The 12415-nt window shown below is 52.0% G+C and overlaps 5 protein-coding genes across 5 annotated transcripts; 2 read left to right on the forward strand and 3 right to left on the reverse strand.

The window, feature by feature from the left end:
• Positions 1-73: 73 nt before the first annotated feature.
• SEPMUDRAFT_147074 (eukaryotic translation initiation factor 2 subunit alpha) lies at positions 74-1343 on the reverse strand. The gene is made up of 2 exons (XM_016904068.1): positions 670-1343; positions 74-580 (listed from the first exon to the last, which is right to left on the reverse strand). The coding sequence occupies exons 1-2, from the start codon at positions 1234-1236 to the stop codon at positions 209-211; spliced, it is 939 nt and encodes a 312-aa protein (XP_016763231.1). The 5' UTR covers positions 1237-1343; the 3' UTR covers positions 74-208.
• A 234-nt stretch (positions 1344-1577) lies between these two features.
• Positions 1578-2671, forward strand: SEPMUDRAFT_59556 (uncharacterized protein; the record flags this gene model as incomplete). The annotated part of the gene is made up of 1 exon (XM_016909497.1): positions 1578-2671. Exon 1 carries the CDS (start codon positions 1589-1591, stop codon positions 2669-2671), a length of 1083 nt encoding a protein of 360 aa, XP_016763232.1. The 5' UTR covers positions 1578-1588.
• Positions 2672-2753: 82 nt separating this feature from the next.
• On the reverse strand, positions 2754-5363 carry SEPMUDRAFT_147076 (uncharacterized protein). The gene is made up of 2 exons (XM_016904069.1): positions 3428-5363; positions 2754-3339 (listed from the first exon to the last, which is right to left on the reverse strand). The coding sequence occupies exon 1, from the start codon at positions 5301-5303 to the stop codon at positions 3546-3548; it is 1758 nt and encodes a 585-aa protein (XP_016763233.1). The 5' UTR covers positions 5304-5363; the 3' UTR covers positions 2754-3339; positions 3428-3545.
• A 212-nt stretch (positions 5364-5575) lies between these two features.
• Positions 5576-7251, forward strand: SEPMUDRAFT_147078 (Bystin-domain-containing protein). The gene has a single exon (XM_016904070.1). It carries the CDS (start codon positions 5591-5593, stop codon positions 7112-7114), a length of 1524 nt encoding a protein of 507 aa, XP_016763234.1. The 5' UTR covers positions 5576-5590; the 3' UTR covers positions 7115-7251.
• Positions 7252-11079: 3828 nt separating this feature from the next.
• Positions 11080-11958, reverse strand: SEPMUDRAFT_147079 (uncharacterized protein). The gene has a single exon (XM_016904071.1). The coding sequence runs from the start codon at positions 11547-11549 to the stop codon at positions 11235-11237; it is 315 nt and encodes a 104-aa protein (XP_016763235.1). The 5' UTR covers positions 11550-11958; the 3' UTR covers positions 11080-11234.
• Between the last annotated feature and the right edge of the window lie 457 nt (positions 11959-12415).

Raw genomic sequence — 12415 nt, forward strand, 5'->3', positions numbered from 1 at the left:
CGGAAACAAACTGCAGCACAATCAGTGTACATGTATCAGGACCATACAGCAAAGTGGCAATGGTGATGATGATGTAACATCTTCTCATTTTGACTGGCTCTAAAGCCCGTGTTGGGCGCTCACGCGCCCTCATGCTATCGTGCGTCTAATGCTGATGCCGGCACTTTTTCCGATGAATAACTAACGCCAGACGCCTCGCTTAGCCCACTCAATCAGCATTGGCAGCCACAATCCCGTCGTCACTTTCAGAAGAGTCTTCGTCGCCACTGACTTCCTGTTGTTCACGCTCTTTCTTGTCCATGAGGGCCTGTAGTTCCGCGTCGTCGTTCTCGGTAACTGCCTTGGGCGCCATTTTGATAGTGCAGCTTCCACCCGCGGCTGTGATCTTGGCAGCCACATCTTGGATGGCTTCGGTGAGGACATCGATTCCGTTGTTCTTGTCGATCGTCTGCGAGGTGAGTACGTACATGGGTGGCGATACCAGACGAACTTTGACTTGAGTCTCGGGCGTGTTCTTCGCCTCTGCGGCGCGAAGCGCGGTCTTGACGGCATCGATACCCTCGTAGCCAAAGCAGGTAACCTAGTCAGTAGTCAGCCAACTTAAGGGTCCTTGGCTGCTGCTGCTGCCGCCATCGAGGTGGAGGTTATGGGGCGTAAAGTGTGTCTTACCTCGATATCCGCGCGCACTTTCGTAGGCTGCGGCGTCAATCGCTTGCCAATGTAGCTCACCAACTCATCCTTGATAGCGCTGCTCTTGAAAGTCACCTCATTCCATACGTCGGGATTCGTGATGCTCAGCTTGAAGGCATCCACAGCATGTCCATACTTTTTGTTAAGAGGCCAGCCAATGTCCTGGTAAAGCTCCTCGATGGGCACGTTGATCTTTTCGGCCACGTGACGCATAATGCTGTGCACCATCTTGCCCTTATTGTAGCGCTCCTCGCATTTGACGATATCCTCTGGTGACACTCTTCGCTTCGACAGATCGATGTAGCCCTTGTCCTTGTCGACACGCAGCACCACCACGACTTCGTTGCGTCCCACTCGAATCAGCTTCTGGATAGATCGAATACGCCTGCGCGACAGCTCAGAGAGCAGAATCATGCCGTCGATGTTATCGTATTCCAGCAGTTTGACATAGGCACCCATTTCGGCGATCTGTTTGACGTTGACCATGACGAACGAGTCGATTTCGGGGAACTTCTCCTCATAGAAGCGACAATTGGTGAGAGACATGGTGGCGGGCTTCTCGTTGTGAGCAGTCGTCGGCGGCTTGCGATGAAAGGGTGCTCTCGCAGGTGTTGACAGCGGGTGAAGTTGAATTGATGTCGTGTGCTTTGTTGCTCGCTGGGATGTTGGAGGCAATGAATGCGAGTCACATTTCTTGTCGCGAACCGCCCCGCCGTGCACGCACACGGCGAAATGGTTTTGCCGTTCCGAAGCTCTATCGTGCATTTTCACATGGCGCGCACATCCATCTACCACCCACCTGTACCTAGGAAGTATACATAGCATCGCCACTGCTCATCAACATAAAAATTCTTCACCGAAACCAGCTGACAGACACACCTGTATACATCACTTTGCTATGCCAGGACGACACGCCCAGAGACCCACCGTCGACGAGACGCTCTGCCGGAGATGCCAAGAAACGGAGCCCGCTATCGTGGTGCGCAATGAGCCACTGTGCAGCGCTTGCTTCAGCAATTATGTGCAGACCAAGGTGGTGAAGCGAATGGAGAGCTTTCGCGTACGCAACGCCGAACCCGGAAACGAGCAGAAACTGCTTTTGCATCTCTCCTTCGACGCTTGCTCCCTCGCCTTGCTTCACATCCTAAGCCGGCATTTGAAGACACAGGTCGCGAAGACCGGGCGGCCTGGCTACAAGATCATGGTCCTGCATGTGTACCAAGGACCACCAGACGCTACAGGCAGTAATGATGATTGCCTTGCGGCAGTGAGAGTCAAATACCCGGAGCATGAATATCACGCTATCTCAATTGCGGATATGCTGGCCTTGGAGAATGTATCAACCCTACTGTCGCAAACAGCAGCACCATCGAGCGGAAGTGATGATGCTGCACATGAACGTCTGTCGCAGCTCTTTACAGCCGCAAAATCAGCGACTTCGCAGCAAGATCTGAAGCAGCTGCTAATGCGGCAACTCATTGTCCAGCAGGCTAAACAACACCATTGCCGTGCAATTATTTGGGAGCATAGCACTACCAGGCTAGCTGAGCAAGTCCTCGCAGAGACCGCCAAGGGTCGTGGCTTCTCATTACCATGGGTAGTCAATGACGGAGCTTCGCCTCATGGCATACCCTTCTACTTTCCACTTCGAGAGGTGTTGAACAAGGAGGTGGATGCGTACCTTTCTTGCTTGGATCCGCCGCTTGGCATATCGATACAACGAGCCACTAGACCGGCAGTCAGTACTAAGAACACCACCATTGACGAACTCATGGCACAGTACTTCGAAAGTGTAGAGCAAGAGTATCCTTCCATCGTCGCGAATGTGGTCCGGACGACAGGCAAACTGAGTTCTGCGACAGCAGTAGCACAAGTCGAGCAACAATGCGAGCTTTGTGCTATGCCATTAGAGGGCCAGGCCCCCGCGAGAAGCAGACTTTGTTACGGGTGCATCCGAGTCTTGCCTCAGACCAGTGAATGAAAGTCGCTTGGTATCGCATGCAACTCGAAAAGGACGAGAACTTCTCGCAAGATGAACCTCGACGGCTGTCCAAATCACTTACTTTGACCCAATGAGCCCTGAAATACATTCCCTTCAGAAGAAATCCCATCTTCTTCAGCGTGCCCAAAGGACTTGCGCACCACTTCCTGGGGCTTTGCCTACAAGTCAGCCGCACAGCTGCAATATACCCCTTGGAATGTACCAGTTACCTCTCCTGGTTTGCCGACCGAGACGAAGGTAGCCCCAAGAATCGCAGCCGTCTGTGCCAAAGGCCTCTCATTGCTAGTGTCGAGATCCAGCAGCTGCGAAGGCATCGACAGTGTTATCAAATGACAGTGTCGGCGAGGTTCCGGTCCATGTGGGTATGGTTGAGATGACTAGGTCAGCCATGGAGCTTCCATAGCCTGCATCATCTGTGAATATGGAAATGTAGAAACCGATTCATCGGCACCACAATTGACCAGCGCAAAGAGTTGGCTGCGGTCTGCAACAAAGGTCAGTCAGTCCCAAGGTATATGGAGTAGCACAAGCATGCCTCCTGTAAGTCCAAATTTTGTAGAGTATCAAGACCTTCTCACCCTCCTACGAGCATCAAAATTGTCAATCTTCTTTCACGGTCTCTCATCAGTATCAGATCCGATACAAGGCTGTTTTCTCGTCAGTCTAGTCTCAACAACTTCACTGGCAATTCCTCTAGCCAATTCAAGCTCAAACGTGTAGGATGGGACTACATACCTAACTATTCGATTGATTCCTCTGCGAATAATGTCGGGTAGACTCATGCCGTGTCCAGGAACAATAGTATTGGAAGGGATGGGAGGACCAAGCTTTGCACTTGGAATTACAGTCTGCTTCAATCCTCCTCTTTTAATCTGCTACCTTTGACAACAGAAGATGGGGCACCTCTCTCATCTCCATTTACCGCTCCACTCCCCACCACACCGTCATATCCACCATCTTGTACGAAGAAATCCGCCTCGTCGATCAGATCCCAGATGATATCTTCGGCAATCTGCTCTTTATACCTCTCTCCCACCCCTCTCAATTGCCTCCCAGGATTCCATCCATTCTTTCTCCCGCTCGCATCAGCGCCCGCATCGGGCATATCTATGTCTGGTCCCTGACCTGCTGCTGCCGCTGAAGTCGTGTCGCGTGTATTTCGAAGATGAGCAGGCGGACACCAGAAACCGTTGGCAGAGTCTCCAAAATTGACTTCTACTATTCCGCCGAAGAAGCAAGAAACTGCTGGAAAATATCCCGTGAGTCCATCGTCGAAACCCTCTCGGGCACCCATCGTCTTGCTTGGAGCACTTGCAGGGGGTAAGAACGCCAAGAGGTTTTCAAAAGCGACGCCGATCAATTTGCCGTTTTTGTAGACCCTAATGGCACTATGTGGCAGAGTTCGTAAAGCAGGATATTCGTTGTGAGGATTTGGTGCTGTCTTGATGCTTTCTTTATTCGAGCTTGGTCCGTTTGTAGGTAGGTGGTTGAGATTCGTCGTTCTATCGGCGTATATCTCCATCGGTTTTGACGCGACGTGGTCAAGTACTTCAAAATAGCTGTTACCTTTGTACGCGACTGGTATGCGATCGCGAATGATGTCCATGGGTTGCGTGTCGGCGTCTTGATGTGAGCCCTGATCGAAGCCATCGCCAGAGTCAACGGCGTGGTTATATATGCCGTCGACCACTTTGCGGTGCAAAGAAAGTGAGGGAAGCTGGATTTCAACTCCAATCACGTCGCCTTCTTTGACGTGCTGATCTTCAGGCGCAAGTACGAGTGGCGTGGGGCCATTCTTTGCAGCGGCCTTAGATTTGGCCTTCTTGGGGTTGTAGAACTTGCCCGGTCTGCTGCGATGCATGGTCTCAAATCTAATGTCCGTGATACCGTAGCTGTATCCATCGAAGCCTACCGGTGCGTCCAGCGGAGCTTCTCGTCTAGCCCAGCCGAAGCGCACATGAGGCTCGGGCCCGTTCGCGGCTGGATCAGGACCTTCAGGCGGCACGCCTCGATGCACCTTGATCTCATAATATAGAGTGCCTTCTCTGGCACACACGTTTGATCTGACCATACGCCAGCCCTTCTCATTGGTGGTGACAAGGGCATTGGTGGTAAAGTGCATCCACTTGTCGGCATCTTCAAAGCTCAATCGCGCGTAATGAGGAGGAGGAGAAGTTGATCGGTAGAATTGCTTGTGCGGGAATGTCGGGTCTGCAATGGCTCTTGAGTATCGATAGCCTCTCTTGTTTTCGGCAAGATCGATGGGCTTGTACAGTTGTCGATCAGAGTCGGGCATGGTGAGAGGAACAGGCTCGTGCGAGACCATCGAGTCTTCTTTCGGCTCTTCGAATGCTTCTGCTTTGGGTGGTGGTACGCTGAATCGCATGGGAGATGGATATGTGTGCTGCTTGGTGCTCGCTTTCCTCTTTCCCAAACTCGAAGTCGACTTCTTGTCCTCAAAAGCGCCCAGGCCCATGCTCTCGCGTTTTTTGAGGGATTCCTTCTTCTCGCGCTGTTCTCGTTGGATCGGCGGCGGCGGTGGTGGTGCTGGCGCTCGCGATGCCTGCTCCAGCGTCGCCGGCAGAGTCGTGACTCCATTTCCTTCTGCCATGATTGCGATTCCTCACTTTCCCTCTGTAGGGGTGTGAGTGGTGGTGTTTTGATAAAGACGAAGCTCGTTCTTCACTACCAGGTATGGAATTATGTCTCGACGCGTGCCTGCCATGACATCGCGGCTGCTATCGCGCGGCCGTCAACGTCGGGCCGATCCCCTCACAGTGATCCCTGTCCAGAATGCCAAGACTCGAACAGGGTCTCAGAACTTTTTGAATGAAGCTGCGACCAATACAGTATAATGAACTCAAGTCTGCAGAAAGGCAGTAAGGAAAGTGTACAAAGATGCCCAAAGCAGCGCGTTCCAACTCTACGGCTCGTCAGGAGCGACGACACAATCCACTCAGCGAAGAGTACTCCCCCACCACGCCTCTCAAGCAAAAAGCAGGCAAGAAGAGGAAGTCGACGAGTGAAGCGAACGGCCAGGATGGATATGTGGACAGCAAATCGTCGCGAAGAATCCTTGACTTGGGGCAGGACCTGGTCGACGAAGATGAAGCCGAGCGACAAGCGAAGAGGCCCGCAGTAGCAAATCCCGCATTCTCACTCCGAGCTGACGAGGATGAGGATGAGGACGGCGGCGCCGAGGTGGGCGAGTACGACGAGGAGGAAGCCTGGGCGTCAGACGAGGAGGTGGAAGAGGTGGAAGTCGACCCCGAAGACAACGAAACATGGAACAGGCTCATGGGTGGCGGAGAGGATCCTTCAAAACTGTTCGACCTGGCGGGACAACCACATCATGATGGAGGAGATGAGGAGGAAGAGCCAAGAGGACCGGACTATCTTTCGAATTTGATTCTGGAGAAAATCGCGGCGCATGAAGCAGCACAAGCAGGAGGCGACCCAGACGCAGCGCCACGAATAATTGGAGGAGGCACGCTTGAAGATGCTGTGCAAATGGACCCCAAAGTCGTCGAAGTCTATACACAAGTCGGTCTGATTCTGTCACGATATAAGAGCGGAAAATTGCCTAAGCCATTCAAAGTCTTACCTACTTTACCACAATGGGATATCCTTGTCGAGATTACACGCCCGGAGGACTGGACTCCCAACGCCATTTACGAAGCCACCAAAATTTTCACTTCCTCACGACCAGCTGTCGCCCAGGCATTCTGCCAAGATGTGCTTCTCCCACGTGTACGAGAAGATATACGAGAAACGAAAAAGCTCAACGTACATCTATACAAGGCGATGAAGAAATCACTTTACAAGCCCGCAGCCTTCTTCCGCGGTCTGCTCTTTCCTCTTGTCGGCTCCGGGACATGCACACTACGAGAAGCTCAAATCATTTCTTCGGTCCTCCAGCGTGTCTCGATCCCTGTTCTGCATTCCGCCACGGCACTTTATAGACTTTGCGAAATCGCAGCCGACCAAATGATGCACGATGTCGAAGCGGCCGGCGCGTGCAACATGTTCATTCGAACACTACTCGAGAAGAAATACGCTCTTCCCTTCCGTGTAGTCGATGCGCTTGTTTTCCACTTTCTCCGCTTTCGCCAAATGCAAGACTCGAATGGCGAGGATGTGAATATGGAAGGCACCACAACTCACGGCTTTCCGGGAAAGAAGGGAGCTGGTGACCCGAGATTGCCCGTCATATGGCATCAGTGTTTGCTAGCTTTTGCCCAGCGTTATAAGAATGAGATTACGGAAGATCAGAGAGAGGCTTTGCTTGACTTGTTGTTGGTAAGAGGGCACAAGCAGATTGGTCCGGAAGTGAGGAGAGAATTGCTAGAGGGGAGAGGAAGAGGAGTGATTGCTGAAGAGGCTTTGGCTGATGGGGGTGATGATACCATGATGGATGTTTAAGGTGCTGACGACGTATCTACTCGACTGCTTGCTCGGGATCAAAGATGGGCCGATCCATCCTTGGTCGATGCGAGTAGATAGACATAGAGCTGAGAAGAAGCTTTCGAAATTAAAAGTCTTCTGAACGCTATTAACGTAAATACCATTCCTCCACGAACGCTTCCTTACTATTATAACACTCATAAAACACCCTCCCTCTCTCATCCTGCCAATGCAGTCCTCCTCCCACCCACCTCGTCCCATCAGACTGCCCCTCTTCGGGAAAGTATACTCTGCTCGAGGCTGGATGAATAGCCCCGACTTTCGAACCTGCATCAAAGACGACAATGCCCTCCTGCTCATGGAGTTCTAATCATCGTCACCATAATAATGCACTTGAGCTCTCTGTCGACTAGGGAGATTTCGTGCTCACGGAGGAGCTGGTATCGCACGAGTCATCATATCGCTATTGTCATTGTTGTCCTTGTCGTTGTTGTTCTTATTGGGAATGGTGTCGGTGTTCTTGTTGCTGCTGCAAGACTGCTGTAGTGGCGGTTGTTGGTAGTAGAAATAATCTTCGAAAGGGTTCGTGGGAAATCTGCCATTATCACAACCTACCAAGTCGTTGAGAAAGAGGAGTGTTGCTAGCGTTAGTATTGCGATTTTTCGAGGTGAAAAGCAGAAGAAGCTCGAAACTCGCGCGGATGGAGTTGGTCAGTGTTGCGATTGCTGGGTGCTCGTTCGCCGCCGCCGCCGCCCCCTTTGATATTGGGTGAAGACAGCGACGGAGGAGGCGAATTCTCTTCAGACTGCAGATTAGGTTTTTTTCCACAACCATCATCATCATCACGAGTACCTGTATAGACTGCTCGAGGCCGCCCAGGTAACAGCTTGCTGTCCCTGCATACGATCTACTTCTTACGCCCCCATCCACCTATGTATGCGACCAAATAGCAAGGCAACCAGTAGGGAGCTGTTCCAGCAGCGGATCGATCTCGAACAATGTAGAGTTTCTTCCCTTGCGATGGCGATATCCGTCGTCGTCGTTCCATTCTGCCAGCCTTGACTCGACACTTATTCGTTGCCATGACGCTAACAGTGCCCATGGTCCGGGGCCATGGACGATTTGCTCTTCAGATCCTGTAAAAGAACGTCTCAGATGGTCGTCGGTTAGGGGATTATTCAGGCACTGTCAGCCCAAGGCAACAGCTTGATACAATGAGGTACCGAGGTACTCGTATTGTGAGGGCGCCTTGGCGGTAGTAAGGCGCCTTCACAACACGAGTACTACATGTACTTCCTAGGGACATCCTACTACCTAGGTAGGTAGGTATGTAAGGTACATGGTAATGTACCTGGTCCGGATCGATCTAGATGTCAGCTCTCCAGTGCAGATTGCAGACTCTGCCAGCTTAGTCAGCTGTAGAGACTACACGTCCCGGAGCAAAAAAAATATATTGAGACAGGTGGAGACTCACTACAAAGAAGCGAGCGGCGAAGAGGAGCGACGACAAGGAGGGGATATACGCCGACGGGGCCATTTGGCCCGCCTGAGAACCCGCTTCACCATCAACCATCACCAACACATCATCTTTCTCACAACATTTGAGCTGGCAGCGGGTCTGGATTTCTGTCTAAAGTTTTGTTGGTATCATGTAATGTGCATCAAGCCCCAGACCAACACCAACAGCATGAAACTGCAACGTCTTGCGCGCCTCACCGGAGCTGAATCCTAGTTCTGCTAGGTAAGTCACTCAGCGCGCAGTCGCGGACAATATTTTATCAAGGTAAAAGTTTAGCCTATGCGGATATATAACCCGTCTGTGATGTGAAGAACAAAAAGGAGACTTTGCGATTGGCCTAGCTCACGCACCTGTTCTCTGCAGCCCTGAGCCGACTAGTTTCTAATCTGTATCAGGTATTCTAGCGTGTACGAAACCAGACCGACTCCGATAGGGGGGCGAAACAAACGCTGTAATAGCCTGATCTGAGCATAGCATAGCCTAAGGTAGGTTATGAATCGACAACAGGACGTCGTCCGTGGTTCTATTCTCGTACAAGACCCAGACCCAGGACCAGTAAACAAACGCGCAGCACAGGGCCACAGGCGTAGTAAAGTAAGTCTATGCATGCTAGAACGGTGTAACCTACCTAGGTAGGTACCTGTCCACACGCAACACTGGGTGGCCGATGGCCATTCACCTTGCTGCTTTCTAGGTCGAGGGCCTCCACAGGCGATATCCATGAATACGAACGAACGATTGATAGTCGAATTACTACCTTGCTACAATCAGCAGCTGACGCCGCGACTCCGGGCCGGTTCTTGCTGTAAGACATAGATGGTGGTACCTCCTACCTCCACACATATATATATCTAGTTCTCTACAATTCGAACAAGTATTACAAGACACATCACAACATCGTTTTCCCTAGGCCAGAAAGAGTCCAAAAGCCATCTCGAAGTCCTCAATCATCATACATACGACCACCATGAAATCCTTCGCCATTCTCGCATCGCTGATTACAGCCTTTGCCTCGGCTGAGTGGTCTTGTCCAAACGACAACGGCGTGACCTACTCCATAGAAGGGTCGTTCTGGAAAGTCGTTTGCGGCAAGCAAATCACAGGAAAAGCCGAACGAAAATACACGCTGGGCACAAATGCTCTGTTAGCGTGTACGGAAGAATGTAATAGAGATCCACTGTGCGGGGGAGCGAGCTACGATACGAAGGTATGTTATCTTTGCGGGACAAGATGCCTCCGAGGAAAAGCTTTAGATTTCTGTATTGACCGCGTGCATGTAGGCGAGCAAGTGTTATCTGATGGAGGAGCGCACGGGCTTCCTGGAAGATCTAGCATTCTGGTCGGCAATACCCGTTGAAGGTCCTCCCTCCAAATAAAGACAAATGTGCGTATCGGACTTCCATGGCCACGCCTTCACAGAGTATTATGGATATGCGCATCTTACGTTTTCGATACGCGGTTGCTAATATGTGTATCAGCGACAGTGTGTGAATGACAGATCTCGATCCAGCTGTCAGCAAGAGCACCCAAATCCCCACCAATCCTGCCTGTCGCAGCGGTGCTGGCTAGCAAGAGACGGAATGTCGCAACGCACGAAGTTCAAGAGGGTCAAACGTTGGAGCGTACTCGTTCGCCACCCTAAGATAGACATGTAGACTTGGTAACAAAGACAATTGCGGTCAAGTTTATTTGATTCCGAGTGGTGCAGCAATCATCGTGACGGAACATCAATCTCTTCCTCGCACTCGCTGGACTGGCCGAATCATCAATGAAAACATGACTGTGGACGTCTTCGTTGAGAGCGACCTTGCCACAGTTCGTGGGCGAGGACGTTCGGCGGCACACGACATGCTCATGAAAGACGTCGGAATTGAGCAGCAGCATCGGGAAACGGAGACCCTGCGTCTTATTCCTCCTTTCCTTTGAGTGGTGCAAGATGGAGTTCATCATATAGCGGGAAATGGTCGCTAGTCCCGCGATCGACGGAAGTCTCTGTGATTCCTGCTTGCTTCAAAAATGGTCTTAATCCGTTCGACAGCATAATTGGGACGGCTCGATCGCAGCTAGCACCCAAGGGCGGTCGGCGAGGATATCACGCATAGTCAGGTCCTCGAGGGTGTAATTCTCTAAAGTGTCTACGATCTGGAGAACACCGCTTGGGACACTACCAAAGAATCTTGTCTCGAAGTCCGCGCGTTTCGTGCAATGCTGTGCGGGGATCGTTCCAAGACTGGGATGACCATCCGTCTGCGTTCGTGCAATGTTCATGTTGCCGGCAGGAATAACGGCAACGCCCTCTTTCTCCAATGCACGACACTCATTCTGCAGAAGGTCGTACACTCTGAGCTTCCTACCATGCCTGGTGCCTTGGGTTTCGCCAGTGCTCGAATTCTTGTAGGGCGCCGAAGTTCCATTCGCCATGTAGCCTGTGCTTGATCAGAAGTGTGGGAGCCCACAGATCACACCAACCGATACAAGAGAGCTGATAAAGTACTCACAGTTGAAGATGGCCAGTCTTGGAACATACTCTCGTGCTTCTGTTTCGCATACCAAGAATCTACCTTCAAGATCCCAAGCGACCTCTCTGACTGTCATGGCGTAGTCTTTTGCAAAATTTTCTAGGATGATGCTGCAACCCCATACACCTTGCGACCAAAGCCCCTTGTGTTGTGCTTATCCTTCGGCAAACAGAAAAGGACGCGGTAAGAAGGTTGACTACTGGGCTCGTTGACGCCTCGAGTCACAGCTATCTCGACAGCTCGCCGCGAGGCTCTATCCTCCGGACTGATCTGGACTTCCTGTGAGAAAATCATCGTGGCAGTCATAGCGCCGCAAGCTGTCTCGTAATGAGGGCGTCCTTTTCTTGCTCGACTGCGAAGATCGGCTTTCTGTCGAGCCAAAGAAAGCGATGACCGAGGGTGCAGCCAAACCATTGACGTTCCAAGATAAAATGCGAAAACGAGATACACATGGGTCCTGTTCGACGGACGGCAAGGAAGCCGACGTCAATTTGCGGCGTTTCAGAGGCGGTGGCGATACTGTTGCCGACATGATTCATCCTTCTCGAACCGATGAAGCGCGAATAATGGGTGTACTTGCTTATTCAAGGTGAAGGTGGAACTGCGTTACACGTTGATGGTGGCCTCCTTGACGATGGCTCCGTCGTGAGATGGCTCTGACGGAGAGGTGGATGGCACTGTCTTTCTTCCGTCAAAGGTTCTCGAAGCACCAAGATGTCCCGGGCGGCCGGATGACGCTCGGACGGCCCGCGTCGGTTTTCATTCGGCTGAGGCACACGGCATGCCGATGCTACCGCTGGGACGATGGAGACGGCGCGGTGGCATCGGCGCATCGAGCGAAGTCTGGAAGGGTGAGGGAGGAGGTGGAGGCGTCGGTGGAGGAGGTCAGGCGTCGGTGGATGGTGTCCCGGCTGCGAGAAGATTCAAAGAAGCAGGCCTGGAAAAGGTTCCGCGGTTCCGCGCGAATTCGATCGGCCTTGGCGCATTTCTCTACCAACGATCCCATCAGCCAAACCAAACTCAATACGACCATCTTCACACTTCACCCAAGGAGGCACATTCCACTCCCCCGCCCAGCTTCTGCCGGCGATACAAGTGAAGAGGTGCTACTTAATTGTTCAGCACGACCCCAACAGACACATTCCGTCTCGTCATCAGCGCCCTTCGCGTCTGTCGACTCGGAAACAAGTTGAGGCTTCACTCCCTTTGGCATGAGCTACAGTCTGGAGTCTTATCATGTGCCCTCCCAATGCCATGGCGGAAGACTCGATGGAACCCTC

The sequence above is a fragment of the Sphaerulina musiva genome (genome assembly GCF_000320565.1).
Source record: "Sphaerulina musiva SO2202 unplaced genomic scaffold SEPMUscaffold_2, whole genome shotgun sequence".
Lineage (NCBI taxonomy): Eukaryota > Fungi > Ascomycota > Dothideomycetes > Mycosphaerellales > Mycosphaerellaceae > Sphaerulina > Sphaerulina musiva.

Excerpts from the sequence above, each read along its gene's own strand:
- SEPMUDRAFT_147079 (XM_016904071.1), bottom strand. The coding sequence starts at position 11,549 with ATGGTTTGGCTGCACCCTCGGTCATCGCTTTCTTTGGCTCGACAGAAA.
- SEPMUDRAFT_147074 (XM_016904068.1), bottom strand. The coding sequence starts at position 1,236 with ATGTCTCTCACCAATTGTCGCTTCTATGAGGAGAAGTTCCCCGAAATC. Across the intron at positions 581-669 it reads AAGTGCGCGCGGATATCGAG|GTTACCTGCTTTGGCTACGA; the intron begins GTAAGACACACT and ends ACTACTGACTAG.
- SEPMUDRAFT_147076 (XM_016904069.1), bottom strand. The coding sequence starts at position 5,303 with ATGGCAGAAGGAAATGGAGTCACGACTCTGCCGGCGACGCTGGAGCAG.
- SEPMUDRAFT_147078 (XM_016904070.1), top strand. The coding sequence starts at position 5,591 with ATGCCCAAAGCAGCGCGTTCCAACTCTACGGCTCGTCAGGAGCGACGA.